This window comes from Sapajus apella, unplaced genomic scaffold (assembly GCF_009761245.1).
Source record: "Sapajus apella isolate SASKATOON/1434 unplaced genomic scaffold, GSC_monkey_1.0 scaffold43, whole genome shotgun sequence".
NCBI classification, from domain to species: domain Eukaryota; kingdom Metazoa; phylum Chordata; class Mammalia; order Primates; family Cebidae; genus Sapajus; species Sapajus apella.
In genome coordinates this window covers 6,961,045-6,972,148 of record NW_022436983.1, presented here as the reverse complement: position 1 = coordinate 6,972,148, position 11,104 = coordinate 6,961,045, and the positions used below count along the sequence as shown (strand labels likewise).

Genomic DNA, 11,104 nt, shown 5'->3' with positions numbered 1-11,104 from the left:
CAAGAGCGAAACTCTGTCCAAAAAAAAAAAAAAAGACAGTTTTGTGGGATACAGAATAATCAGATAACAGTTTTTTGTTTTTTTTTTTTAATCAGCACTTTAAATATATTATCCCATGGCCTTCCAGGATCCAGGGTTTCTGCTGAGAAAATTCCCTAATTATCTTTTTTATTATTTATTTATTTATTTTTTTGAGACAGGGCCTTACTCTCACTCTGTCACCCAGGCTGGAGTGCAGTGGCATGATTTCGGCTCACTGCAACCTCCACCTCTCAGGTCCACCTCTCAGACTCAGGTGATCCTCCCACCTAAGTCTCCTGAGTAGCTGGAACTACAGGAATATACCACTGTGCCCAACTAATTTTTATCTTTTGTAGAGATGGGGTTTTACCATGTTGCCCAGCTGATCTTGAACTCCTGGGCTCAAGCAATCCACCTGCCTCATCCTCCCAAACTGCTGAGATTCAGGCATGAGTTGCCACATCTGGCCAATTCCCTAATAAACTTGCTGAAGATCCATTGTTCTTGATGAGTTACTTTTCTCATGGTGCTCTCAAGAGTCTCTCTTTGTTTTTGGGTTTCAATATTTTAATTATAAAGTGTTTCAATGAGGATCTCTTTAGATTTTTTCGACTTGGAGCTCATTGAATTTCTTGGATATGTAGATCTATGTATTTACTGAAATTTGGGAAGATTTCATTCATTATTTTTTTCAAATACTCTCTTGACCCCTTTCTCTCTTCTCCCTATGGAATTCCCTTAATGCGTATATTAATATGTTTGATAGTGTCCCATAAGTCCCACAGGCTCTGTTCACTGCCTTTAAATTTGCTGATTCTTTCTCCTGCCTATTCAAATCTGCCGTCAAATCCTTCTATTGAATTTTTCAATTTAGTTATTGCATTTTTCAGCTCTAAAACTGGTTTGACTCCTTTTTAAAATTTCAGTCTCCTTTTTGATAGTCTCATTTTGGTCATGTATTGTTTTCCTTATTTACTTTAGTTCTTTGTGTCCTTTAGCTATTTGTCCATATTTAAGTCAGCTGTTTTAAAGTCTTCTCCCACTTTATTTTCTTCCTTTGGATGAGCCATTTTTTTTTTTCCTATTTCTTTGTATGTCTGGGGATATTTTTTGTTGAAAATTGGGCATTTGAAAAACAGCCAACTCTTCCAGTCTCTGTAGACTGTCTCTATGCAAAGGAAGACCTTTTCTAACCAGCAGGTAATGTTCTGAGTCTTCGAGTCAGTCCAACACGAAGGCTTAAAGCATTCTCAGGTCTTTTCTGGTGTATGTCTTGCCTGGACCTGTGTGTGCTTTTTAAAATTCCTCCATATACACAGCTGCCTTTAAATGTTTTGATTTCCAAGAAAAAGTCTGACCCCTCCTTCTTCTTGGACTTCAGATGTTCTATTGTATTCCTTTACCCATAATCTCTTGCCCCAGGTATTTATAGGTCTGTAATCCCCTGGCAGCTTTCACTAGCCATGCCTGTCATTGCTTTCCATGGCTTTTCCCAACCTGAGATCTGAACCATGCCACCTTTTCCCATCTGAGCTCCAAGTTAGATGAAATAGCAATCCCTCAGGCAGCCCCAGACAGGTTCAAATGTTGCTCCACCCACTCTGATTTGAAAGAGGGAACTTGGAGCTGAGCTGCCACTTACCCTAAAGTGCAGACTATGCTGTGCTGTGCTGGAGAGGTAGTGGGAAAACAATAAGTAGAAACATCATGGAATTTCCTATCATTTTGAATGTGCCTTTTTCTTGATTGGGCATTTGACTGGCTGCTGTGTATCTTTGACTGTTTTCCAGAGCTCCTACAACGTTTTCATGTTTTTTCTTTAATGTTTCCATGGGGAATGAGAACCTGGAGCTTCTCAATGGCCTAGTCTCACTTCTGAGGTGTGAGACCAGCCCATAATGTCCCTGAGTACTGCATCACCCGTGGGCACCTGAACATATTTTCAACCAGTCCTTTTTGCTTTTGGAATTTTTCTTGCACACAGCTGCTCCCCAAACAAGGCCAAGTGCAGTTGTAGCTGATGATGAACGAAGGTTGTATCTGCCCAGAGAGGTGGCGATTACTAATGTTCTCCATGAAAAGACTTTAATAAAACTTTCCTTCTTTTCTCCATACCAAAGCTGACAATTCTATTTCACCTTCTTTTCTTTGCTCACTTTCCAAGAAGACATGGGGAAGTCTAGATGCCTTTGAAAAATTTAAATGGCTCAGTCTTGCCAAACACAAATGAAGATATTCAATTTCAAGTACGTCAACTTGAAACATTACTAACTCAGGCAAAGTATTTTTCAAAGACCTTTATAACACAGAGGAAAACCAAAAGCCTAATTGTTCTGTTCCAAAGCAAAAACTGGCCGGGCATGGTGGCTCACACCTATAATCCCAACACTTTGTGGGGGCCGAGGCAGGCAAACCATTTGGGGTCAGGAGTTTGAGACCAGCCTGGCCACATGGTGAAACCCCATCTCTACTGTAAATACAAAACATTAGCCAGGTGTGGTGGCATGCACCTATAGTCCCAGCTACTCGAGAGGCTGAGGCAGGAGAATTGCTTGAGCCCAGGAGACAGGTTGCAGTGAGCTAAGATTATGCCACTGCACCTCAGCCTGGGCAACAGAGCGAGACTCTGTCTCAAAACAAAACAAAAAAAAAAAGAAAGAAGATAAAAATTGAAATGCATTGGTAGGGCAAGATCGTGGAAAGGTGCCAGAGAGCAGCAAGCACACCCCTGGACATCAGTACAGAGAATGCCAAGCTGGCCTGAGGAGGTACCCCATTCTGGGAAGGGCCAGGATAAGGGGAGCAAATGTTCTTCACATCAAGGTATAAAAGAATTAGGGACAGCAAATATCTAGATGCCTAGAAACACGTCACTGAGAATAGTGCTGATAGGCACAACTATATTGACATCCTGTTACAGTATTTTAAAGATATAGTAGGGAACTTGATGGTTGCTTGAATATAACTATCCTTTGTACAGCACAAAGACCCCAATGCCACATTTTAAAGATGCAATCTGCTTGCTGCTCTCCATCTGAAAATAGTGGTGAGCTTCGCTCCTCCCTCTCCCCCATCAGTCCTTCCTCTGAACCCTCTGCCCAACCTCTCTCGTTTCCTTACCTTTCTCCTCTCTTCCACCCAATTTCCAGTGAGCACTCTTGTTGAATACTTAGTCTCAATCTGCCAGCTCGGAGTAGAGAATGGCTGTGGATTTACTGCAGTCAAAAACATGATAAGGATTTGCCCCAGGTTTCTTCGACTTGACACCGTTTCAGGTTTCAGGGAGAGAGGAAGGTGTTGTGAAGTTGCTGAGTTTGGGGTGCCTTTTTTTGTCTTCCCAGCTGGCCTCCTGAATGGGTAGCAGATGGTTCCCTGCTAACCTCAGAGAATAAAACGGCCCCAAGGGTTCACTTTCAGCCTCTAGGGCAAGGTGACCTATCTTGGATTCTCTACTGTTGACTATCTCCATGGTGACAGACTCCGGGTATAAATAATCTCTGTAAGAGAACAGCTGATTCTGCAGAAGCAAAATTGACCTCACAAAAATAAATCAAACCAACCACCACCACAAAGGCAGCCACCAGAAGAGCTTGGTTTCTGTGTTATCACCACAATACTAGTATCATCTTTGCTACTTTTACAATTGGGATGAGTTAGATTCTGCTACTATTTAATGAATGCTGATGTGCTTGCTCCAAGCAAAGACATTTAGGTACATTCATTCACTTGTTTAATCCCCGCAGCAGCCCTCTGAGACAGATGCCATTATTATACCCATTTTACTAATGAGTACGCTGAAGCAAAGAGATTAAGTAACTGCCTAACGTCATGCAGTTGTGATGAGATTTAAATCCCACGTAGAGATTTAAATCCACTCTAGTTCAGACCTAAACCACAGGGATCCCTTCATTTCCTGTTGCTACTTTTCAGGGGCTTGCATAAAGAATTCTGTCTTTGTGTCCGCACGGGTATAATACAGTTCATTCGGTCAGTCTTCATTCATTCATTCCACAATCATTTCACATTCTATGTCAGGTGCTTAGCTGCAGTTGCATTGGCAACCAGACCTGGGCGTCATCCCCACAGAGCTCAGTCCAATGAGATAAGGGTCTGTCTTGCTCATTCATTAGGCAAAAAAAAAAGTCAAAAAGTACTAAGATATCCATCAACAGAGGGCTGGTTCAATAAATTGTAGTATATCCATATAACGAAATACTTGGCAAGTGTTTTAAAGGCTGACTTAGGAAGATGCCTGTAACATATGGTTAAGTTAAATAACCAAAACCCTGTGTGCTGTAGTATTGCTTACTAAAAATGAAGAGGCTGGATTTACTGCAGTAGAGAAATTCAGAGAAAGTTTCCAATGGCCTTTAACAAAAATAGTGGAACTCCAGGAAACCACGTGTTCCATCTTGAAACTAAGCCTGTGGCAGGAAAAGGCCATGAAAGATGTCCCGCAGATTAGAATAAACCTTTATTTAGCAGAGACCACAGTGGAGGCAGGGCTGGAGCTAGGAAGAGGAGACATCCTTCCAGTTATCGTGCAGAGGAGCCATGTGTTCGGCATAATTCAATTCCATTGTCACGTGAAACACAAACATGAAAAAGTACATTAAAAATAAACGTGCAGGCTGGCTACGGTGGCTCATGCCTGTAATCCCAGCACTTTGGGAGACCAAGGAGGGTGAATCACGAGGTCAGAAGTTTGAGACCAGCCTGGCCAATATGGTGAAACCCCTACTCTACTAAAAATACAAAAAATTAGCTGGGTGTGGTGGTGTGCACCTGTAATCCCAGCTACTGGGGAGGCTGATGCAGGAGAATTGCTTGAACCCAGAAGGCAGAGGTTGCAGTGAGCCTAGATCAGGCCACGGCACTCCAGCCTGGGCAACAGAGCAAGACTCCGTCTCAGAAAATAAATGAAAATAAATAAATGTACAGATAAATGAATTATGGAATAGCAAAACCCCACAAAAACCACTGAGTTGGTCAAGAAAGAAAACATTGCCAGTATGCCCAAAGTACCCCACATGTGCCCCCCACTCACAACCCTTTCCTCCCCTAAAGGACACCACTGTCTTGACTTTCATAGCAATCCCTTCCTTGCTTTTCTTTATACGCTTAATGCCAAAGTATGCTCCTAAGCCATAATGTTCAGTTTTGCCTATTTGTGGACTTTCATATAAGTGCAATCCTATAGTATGTATTGAGTCTGATTTCCCCAGGGGAGTTGATATTTCTAAGATTGACGCATTTTGCATGTTGTCATGGTTACTATGTTTGATTCATGACGTCCGTCGAAAAGACCACCAGCATGGCTAAATAGTAAAAAGAAGAGCTTTAATGGTGATGGAAGTTTGCAAACTGCACAGAGGGATAGTCTCCAGCATGGATCAGAGATAGCCTCTCTTCCAAGAGAGGAAGGACAGGTTGGGTTTCATGCTTCACAAGGCCTGTATTATACATATGCAGCAGGTTTGGGGGGAACCTGTACATATTTATGAGTGGAACTGAGCACACGCACAATGGAGAAACATGGACGTAACATCTTTCGTAAACAATAATGTTTAGCTTTGCATGTTTGTGGATTACATATAAATGGAACCCTATAGTATATATTTATTCAAGTTTGGCTTCTTTTCCCCAATATTGTGAACGTTTTGAAGATTCACCCATGTTGCATGTAGCCGTGGCTGCTATGACTGTTTTGTACATGATCGCCATCCAAAAAACCGCCAGGGTGGCTAAACAGTAGGAGAGTTTTCCTGGTGATACCAGCTTGCAAACTGTGGGCCAGGTTTTAATATTAAATGAGGTGGAATTTGGCTCTTTATGTCAAAGGTGAACTATAGGACACAAAGAGGATTTGTGCACAGCCTCTATAAGCTGGCTGAAACTGGCTTTAGGTCTGCAAGACCAGCCTGGGCAACATGGTAAAACCCCCATTTCTTAAAAATATATATATACACAAAAAATAGCCAGGCGTGGTGGTGCTCGTCTGTAGTCCCAGCTACTAGGGAGGCTGAGATGGGAGGATCCCTTGAGCCCATGAGTTTGAAGCTACAGGGAGCAGTGATCATGCCACTGCACTCTAGCCTGGGTGACAGAGAAAGACCCTGTCTCAAAAAAAAAAAAAAAAAAAAAAAAGAAAAGAAATTAAAATAGAAATTTAAAATATATTTTGGTGGTCATCTGGAAAATACTGCTCTTCTAGGCTGTGCAGATCTTCCAAACGATATCATATTTTTAAAAATGCACTTGCTGCTGGATACGGTGGCTCACGCCTTGTAATACCACCACTTTGGGAGGCTGAGGCGAGCTGATCACTTGAGCTCAGGAGTTGAAGATCAGCCTGGGCAACCTGACAAAACCCCATCTCTACAAACAAATACAAAAATTAACCAGGCGTGGTGATGCACACCCGTAGTCCCAGCTACTAGGGAGGGTGAGATAGGAGGGTGGTCTGAGCCCAGGAGGTGGAGGCTGCAGTAAGCAGTGATTGCACCACTGTACCCTAGCCTGGGCAACACAGTGAGACCCTGTCTCAAAAAAAAAATCACATTTGCGAACATCTTTAATGACATCATCAGAAAAGCACTGAACTGTTAGGAAGCTGTCAAGCTCACAGTGGTGGACGCAAGTTTTCCAAAGTTCTAGTTCTAGTTTTGTTATTGGCAACAACTAATCTCAGTTGTTTTCCTTGAAGTGACAGACTCACTTCATTCATTTTCAAGAAAACATTTCATTGGGAGGCTGAGGCAGGAGAATAGCTTGAACCTGGGAGGCGGAGGTTGCAGTGAGCCAAGATCGCACTCCAGCACTCCAGTGTGAGTGACAGAGCAAGACTCTGTCTCAAAAACAAACAACAACAACAAAATAAAACATTTCAAATTTAAATAATCATGATTTGTCTGCAGGTAATCATGGTCTGTCAAGTAAGTGTGGTATTTCATTTAAAAAAAAAAAAAAAAAAGCTCCACCAATGGAGAATCCACAGGTTTTAAAATAAAAGTAAAAATAAAAAATAAATAAATAAAATAAAGCCCAGCTAATTAATTCGGTTCACCAGTGAACTTGCTTTTTTTTTGTTTAAACTCTGAGTGTGTGGCAGTGAAGAATAAATGATACTAATACAGTTAATGGCACTACCTTGATTTATGCCTAGGTGCCAGCAATTTTACCCACAAATGCTTTTGCACCATCGAAGTCAGTACTGTGGGCCAAGCACGGTGGCTCACACTTGTAATACCAGCACTTTGGGAGGCCGAGGCAGGCGGATCACCTGAGATCAGGAGTTCAAGACCAGCCTGCCCAACATGGTGAAACCCTGTCTCTACTCGTAATACAAAAATTAGCTGGGAGTGGTGGTGCACCACTTCTCGGGAGGCTGAGGCAGGAGAGTTGCTTGAACCCAGGAGGCAGAGGTTGCAGTGAGCAAAGATCGCGTCATTGTACTCCAACCTGGATGACAAGAGCGAAACTCTGTCTCAAAAAAAAAAAAAAAAATAGTCAGGACTGTGGAAAAAGGCAAATAACATCTTAGTATTATTATGAAAATTGTTTTGACCTCACAGGCCCCTTGAAAGGGACTTGGGGCCTCCAAGCCTCTGTGGATCTCACTTTGAAGCCCACCGCTCTAAGGATAAATACTTAGGAGTGAAATTGCTACATCAGAGAATGTCTATGTGTCTCCAACTGTACTATATAATGCCAATTATTTTCCAGAGTGTTGTATCAATTTACATTCCCACCATGAGTGTATGGGTGTTTCCATTGCTCCACACCTTCCCCAACTTTTTCAGCATCCCAAACAGAAACTCCGTACCCATTAAGCTATAACTCCCCATGCTCCCCTTCTCCTAAACCCCAGGTAATCTCCATTCTACTTTGTCCCTGTGAATTTGCCTAGTCTAGGTATCTCATATAAGTGGAATCATATAATCCTTGTCCTTCTGTGTCAGTTGTCTTTCACTGAGATAATGTTGTCAAGGTTCATGTACGTTGCAGCGTGTCTCAGAACTACACTCCTCTTTATGGCTGAATGGTATTCCTGTTGCATGTATTTAACACACTGTTTATCCGTTCATCTGGGGATGGATATTTGATTTGTTTTCACCTTTTGGTTTTTGTAAATAACCCTGGTATGAACATTGGTGTACAAGTAGATGTTTGAATCCCTGCTTTCAGTTCTTCGAGTTGATTCCTAGGAATAAAATTGGCACCACAAAACTGTTTTCTTCTCTCTCTCTCTCTTTTTTTTTTTCTTTTCAGGTCAGATGGATTATGTGCTGACGTCATAACAAGGTTCGAGGGTGGCACATCTCTCACACGTACGTGAACACCCAATCATCACGCTCATGAACCATAAAAGGATCTGTTTCCCACAGTGTCTGCATCGTTTCTCATTCCCATTTCCCTACATTCTCACCAACACTTGTTATTTTCCATTTTCTAAATAATAACCACCCTCACTGGGGTGAAGAGGTATCTCATTGTGAATTCAATTTCCTCTAACGGCTAATGGCATTGAGCATCTCGTCATGTGCTCATTGGCCATCCATATGTCTACTTTAGAGAAATGTCTATTCAAGTCCTTTGCCCAGTTTTTTGTTTTGTTTCATTTTTGATCTTAGGTTCCAGGGGTGTATGTACAGGGTTTTACATGCAAATATTGCAAGATCCTAGAGTTTGAGCTTCTAATGATCCTGCCACCCAGACAGTGAACATAGTACCCAATAGGTGGTTCTCAACACTTGCCCTCCTTCCCCCTCACCACTTTGGGAATCCCTGGTGTCCCTTGTTCTCATGTGTGTGTCTGTATGTCCCCAGTGTCGAGCTCCCACTTATGAGTGAGAGCATGTGGTTTTTGGTTTTCTGTTTCTGCATCAATTCACTTAGGATAATGGCCCCCAGCCACATCTATGTTGCCACAAAGCACATTATTTCATTCCTTTTTATGGCTGTATAGTATTCCATGATGTATATGTACCACATTTTCTTTTATTTTATTTTCTTTCTTTTCCTTTTCTTTTCTTTTCTTTGAGACAAGATCTCACTTTGTCACCCATGCTGGAGTGCAGTAACATGATCACAGCTCCCTGCAGCCTCAATCTCCCAGGCTCAAGCAATCCTCCTGTCTCAGCCTCCTGAGTAGCTGGGACTGCAGGTGTGCACCACCACACCTGGCTAATTTTTGTATTTTTGGTAGAGACGAGGTTTCACCATGTTGCCCCGGCTGGTCTCAAACTCCTAGGCGCAAGTGACCCACCCACCTCAGCCTCCCAAAATGCTGGGATTATAGGCATGAGCCACTGCACCCAACCTGTACCACATTTTCTTTATCCAATCCACACCATCGAGGGGTACCTGAGTCGATTCCATGTCTTTGCTGTTGTAAATAGTGCTGTGATAAACATGCAAGTATAGGTGTCTCTTTGGTAGAAGGGTTAATTTTCCTTTGGGTAAATACCTAGTACTGGGATTGTTGGGTCTACCTGTAATTCTAGTCTTAGTTCTTTGCTTTTACTCATTTTTTTTTTTTTTTTTTTTTTGGGAGACGGAGTTTCGCTCTTGTTACCCAGGCTGGAGTACAATGGCGCGATCTCGGCTCACCGCAACCTCCACCTCCTGGGTTCAGGCAATTCTCCTGCCTCAGCCTCCTGAGTAGCTGGGACTACAGGCACACGCCACCATGCCCAGCTAATTTTTTGTATTTTTAGTAGAGACGGGGTTTCACCATGTTGACCAGGATGGTCTCGATCTCTTGACCTTGTGATCCACCCGCCTCGGCCTCCCAAAGTGCTGGGATTACAGGCTTGAGCCACCGCACCCGGCGCTTTTACTCATTTTTAAATCAGGTTGTGTGTGTGTGTGTGTGTGTGTGTGTGTGTGTGTGTGTGGCTGAGTGTTAGTTCTTCCTTGACTATTAAGTAAATGAAGCCACCTGGGCCAGGAGGTTTCTGTCTTGTTTTTCTTGGAAAGCTTTTTATTTTAGATTCACTAACTTTATTAGGTACAAAACTAAGTAGGTTTCTGTTTCCTTTTCCAGCTTTGGTAAGTTGTATTTTTCTAGGAATTTACACATTACATCTAAATTTTCAACATTTCTGACACGTCGTTCATAATGTCTTCTTCTTCTTATTTTATATCTCTAGGGCCTGTATTAAAGTTCCGTTTATGCCTAATATTTGCTATTTATGCCTTTTCTCTTTTATATTCATTGGTCTTACCAGTTGTTTACCAATTTTATCAGTCTTTTCCAAGAGCCAAAACGTGGCATGGTTGATCATCTCTATTGTGTGATTGTTTTAGTTTAGAAATTTTCCTTTAAAGGTATAAAAAACAATAAAAAAATTTAGAAGTATAAAAATACCTTAAAAACTTTATTTATTTTTTTCATTATCTTTCTTGTATATTCTTTGGATTTATTTTGCTATCAGTTTTTGAGATGGATGTTTAGTTCATTAATTTTCAGCCTTCATTCCTTTCTTTTGTATGTTTTTAAGACTCCAAATTCCTTTAATTGTTGTTTTGAAGATATAAATTCCCTTAACTATTATTTTCCTGCTTCCCATAGCAGACTAAACTATTTTCTGTGAGTTTAGTGTTTACCAAAGAAATTACCATGCACTCATGACTTAGCAAAATCTAATGTTAGTGGATACTTTTACCCTCCTCCCAGAAAACTCAAGGCCTTAGAACAATGTAACTTTGTTTGGTCCCTTCCAGACCTGTATGTTATTATGTGCTCTCATTCTCCCTCCTATATGTTTTATATTATGTGAGTTATTCTTATTATCATTTTATAGTGTTTACTTAGATTTGCCCACATATTTTCCATTTGCATCATTTTTTATTCCATTCTGCATCTCTGATCTCCCATCTGTGATCATTTTCCTTTTTCCTGAAGAACCCTTTAGAATTTCCTTTAAAGGAGTTGTGACGGCGGCAAACTTCCTCAGTTTCTATACATCTGAAAACATCTTTATCTCACTTTGATTCTGAAGGATGTTTTCGGTGAGTGTACAATTCCAGTATGGCAGTTGCTATTCCTCACACATGGAAGACATCATTCCACTGTTTC

At 41.5% G+C, this 11,104-nt stretch overlaps 1 protein-coding gene and 1 non-coding gene across 2 annotated transcripts in view; both read right to left on the bottom strand.

The window, feature by feature from the left end:
• Positions 1 to 3,496, bottom strand: part of CUNH1orf158 (chromosome unknown C1orf158 homolog) — a 15,683-nt gene extending 12,187 nt beyond the window's left edge. The window contains exon 1 of the mRNA XM_032300450.1: positions 3,142 to 3,496. Within this exon, the coding sequence (XP_032156341.1) occupies positions 3,142 to 3,252 (111 nt within the window). The 5' untranslated portion in view covers positions 3,253 to 3,496. The remainder of the gene's footprint in view (positions 1 to 3,141) is intronic.
• A 4,795-nt stretch (positions 3,497 to 8,291) lies between these two features.
• Positions 8,292 to 8,395, bottom strand: LOC116566667. Its single transcript, XR_004275951.1, has one exon. It is a non-coding gene; the product is annotated as a small nucleolar RNA U13 (small nucleolar RNA).
• Between the last annotated feature and the right edge of the window lie 2,709 nt (positions 8,396 to 11,104).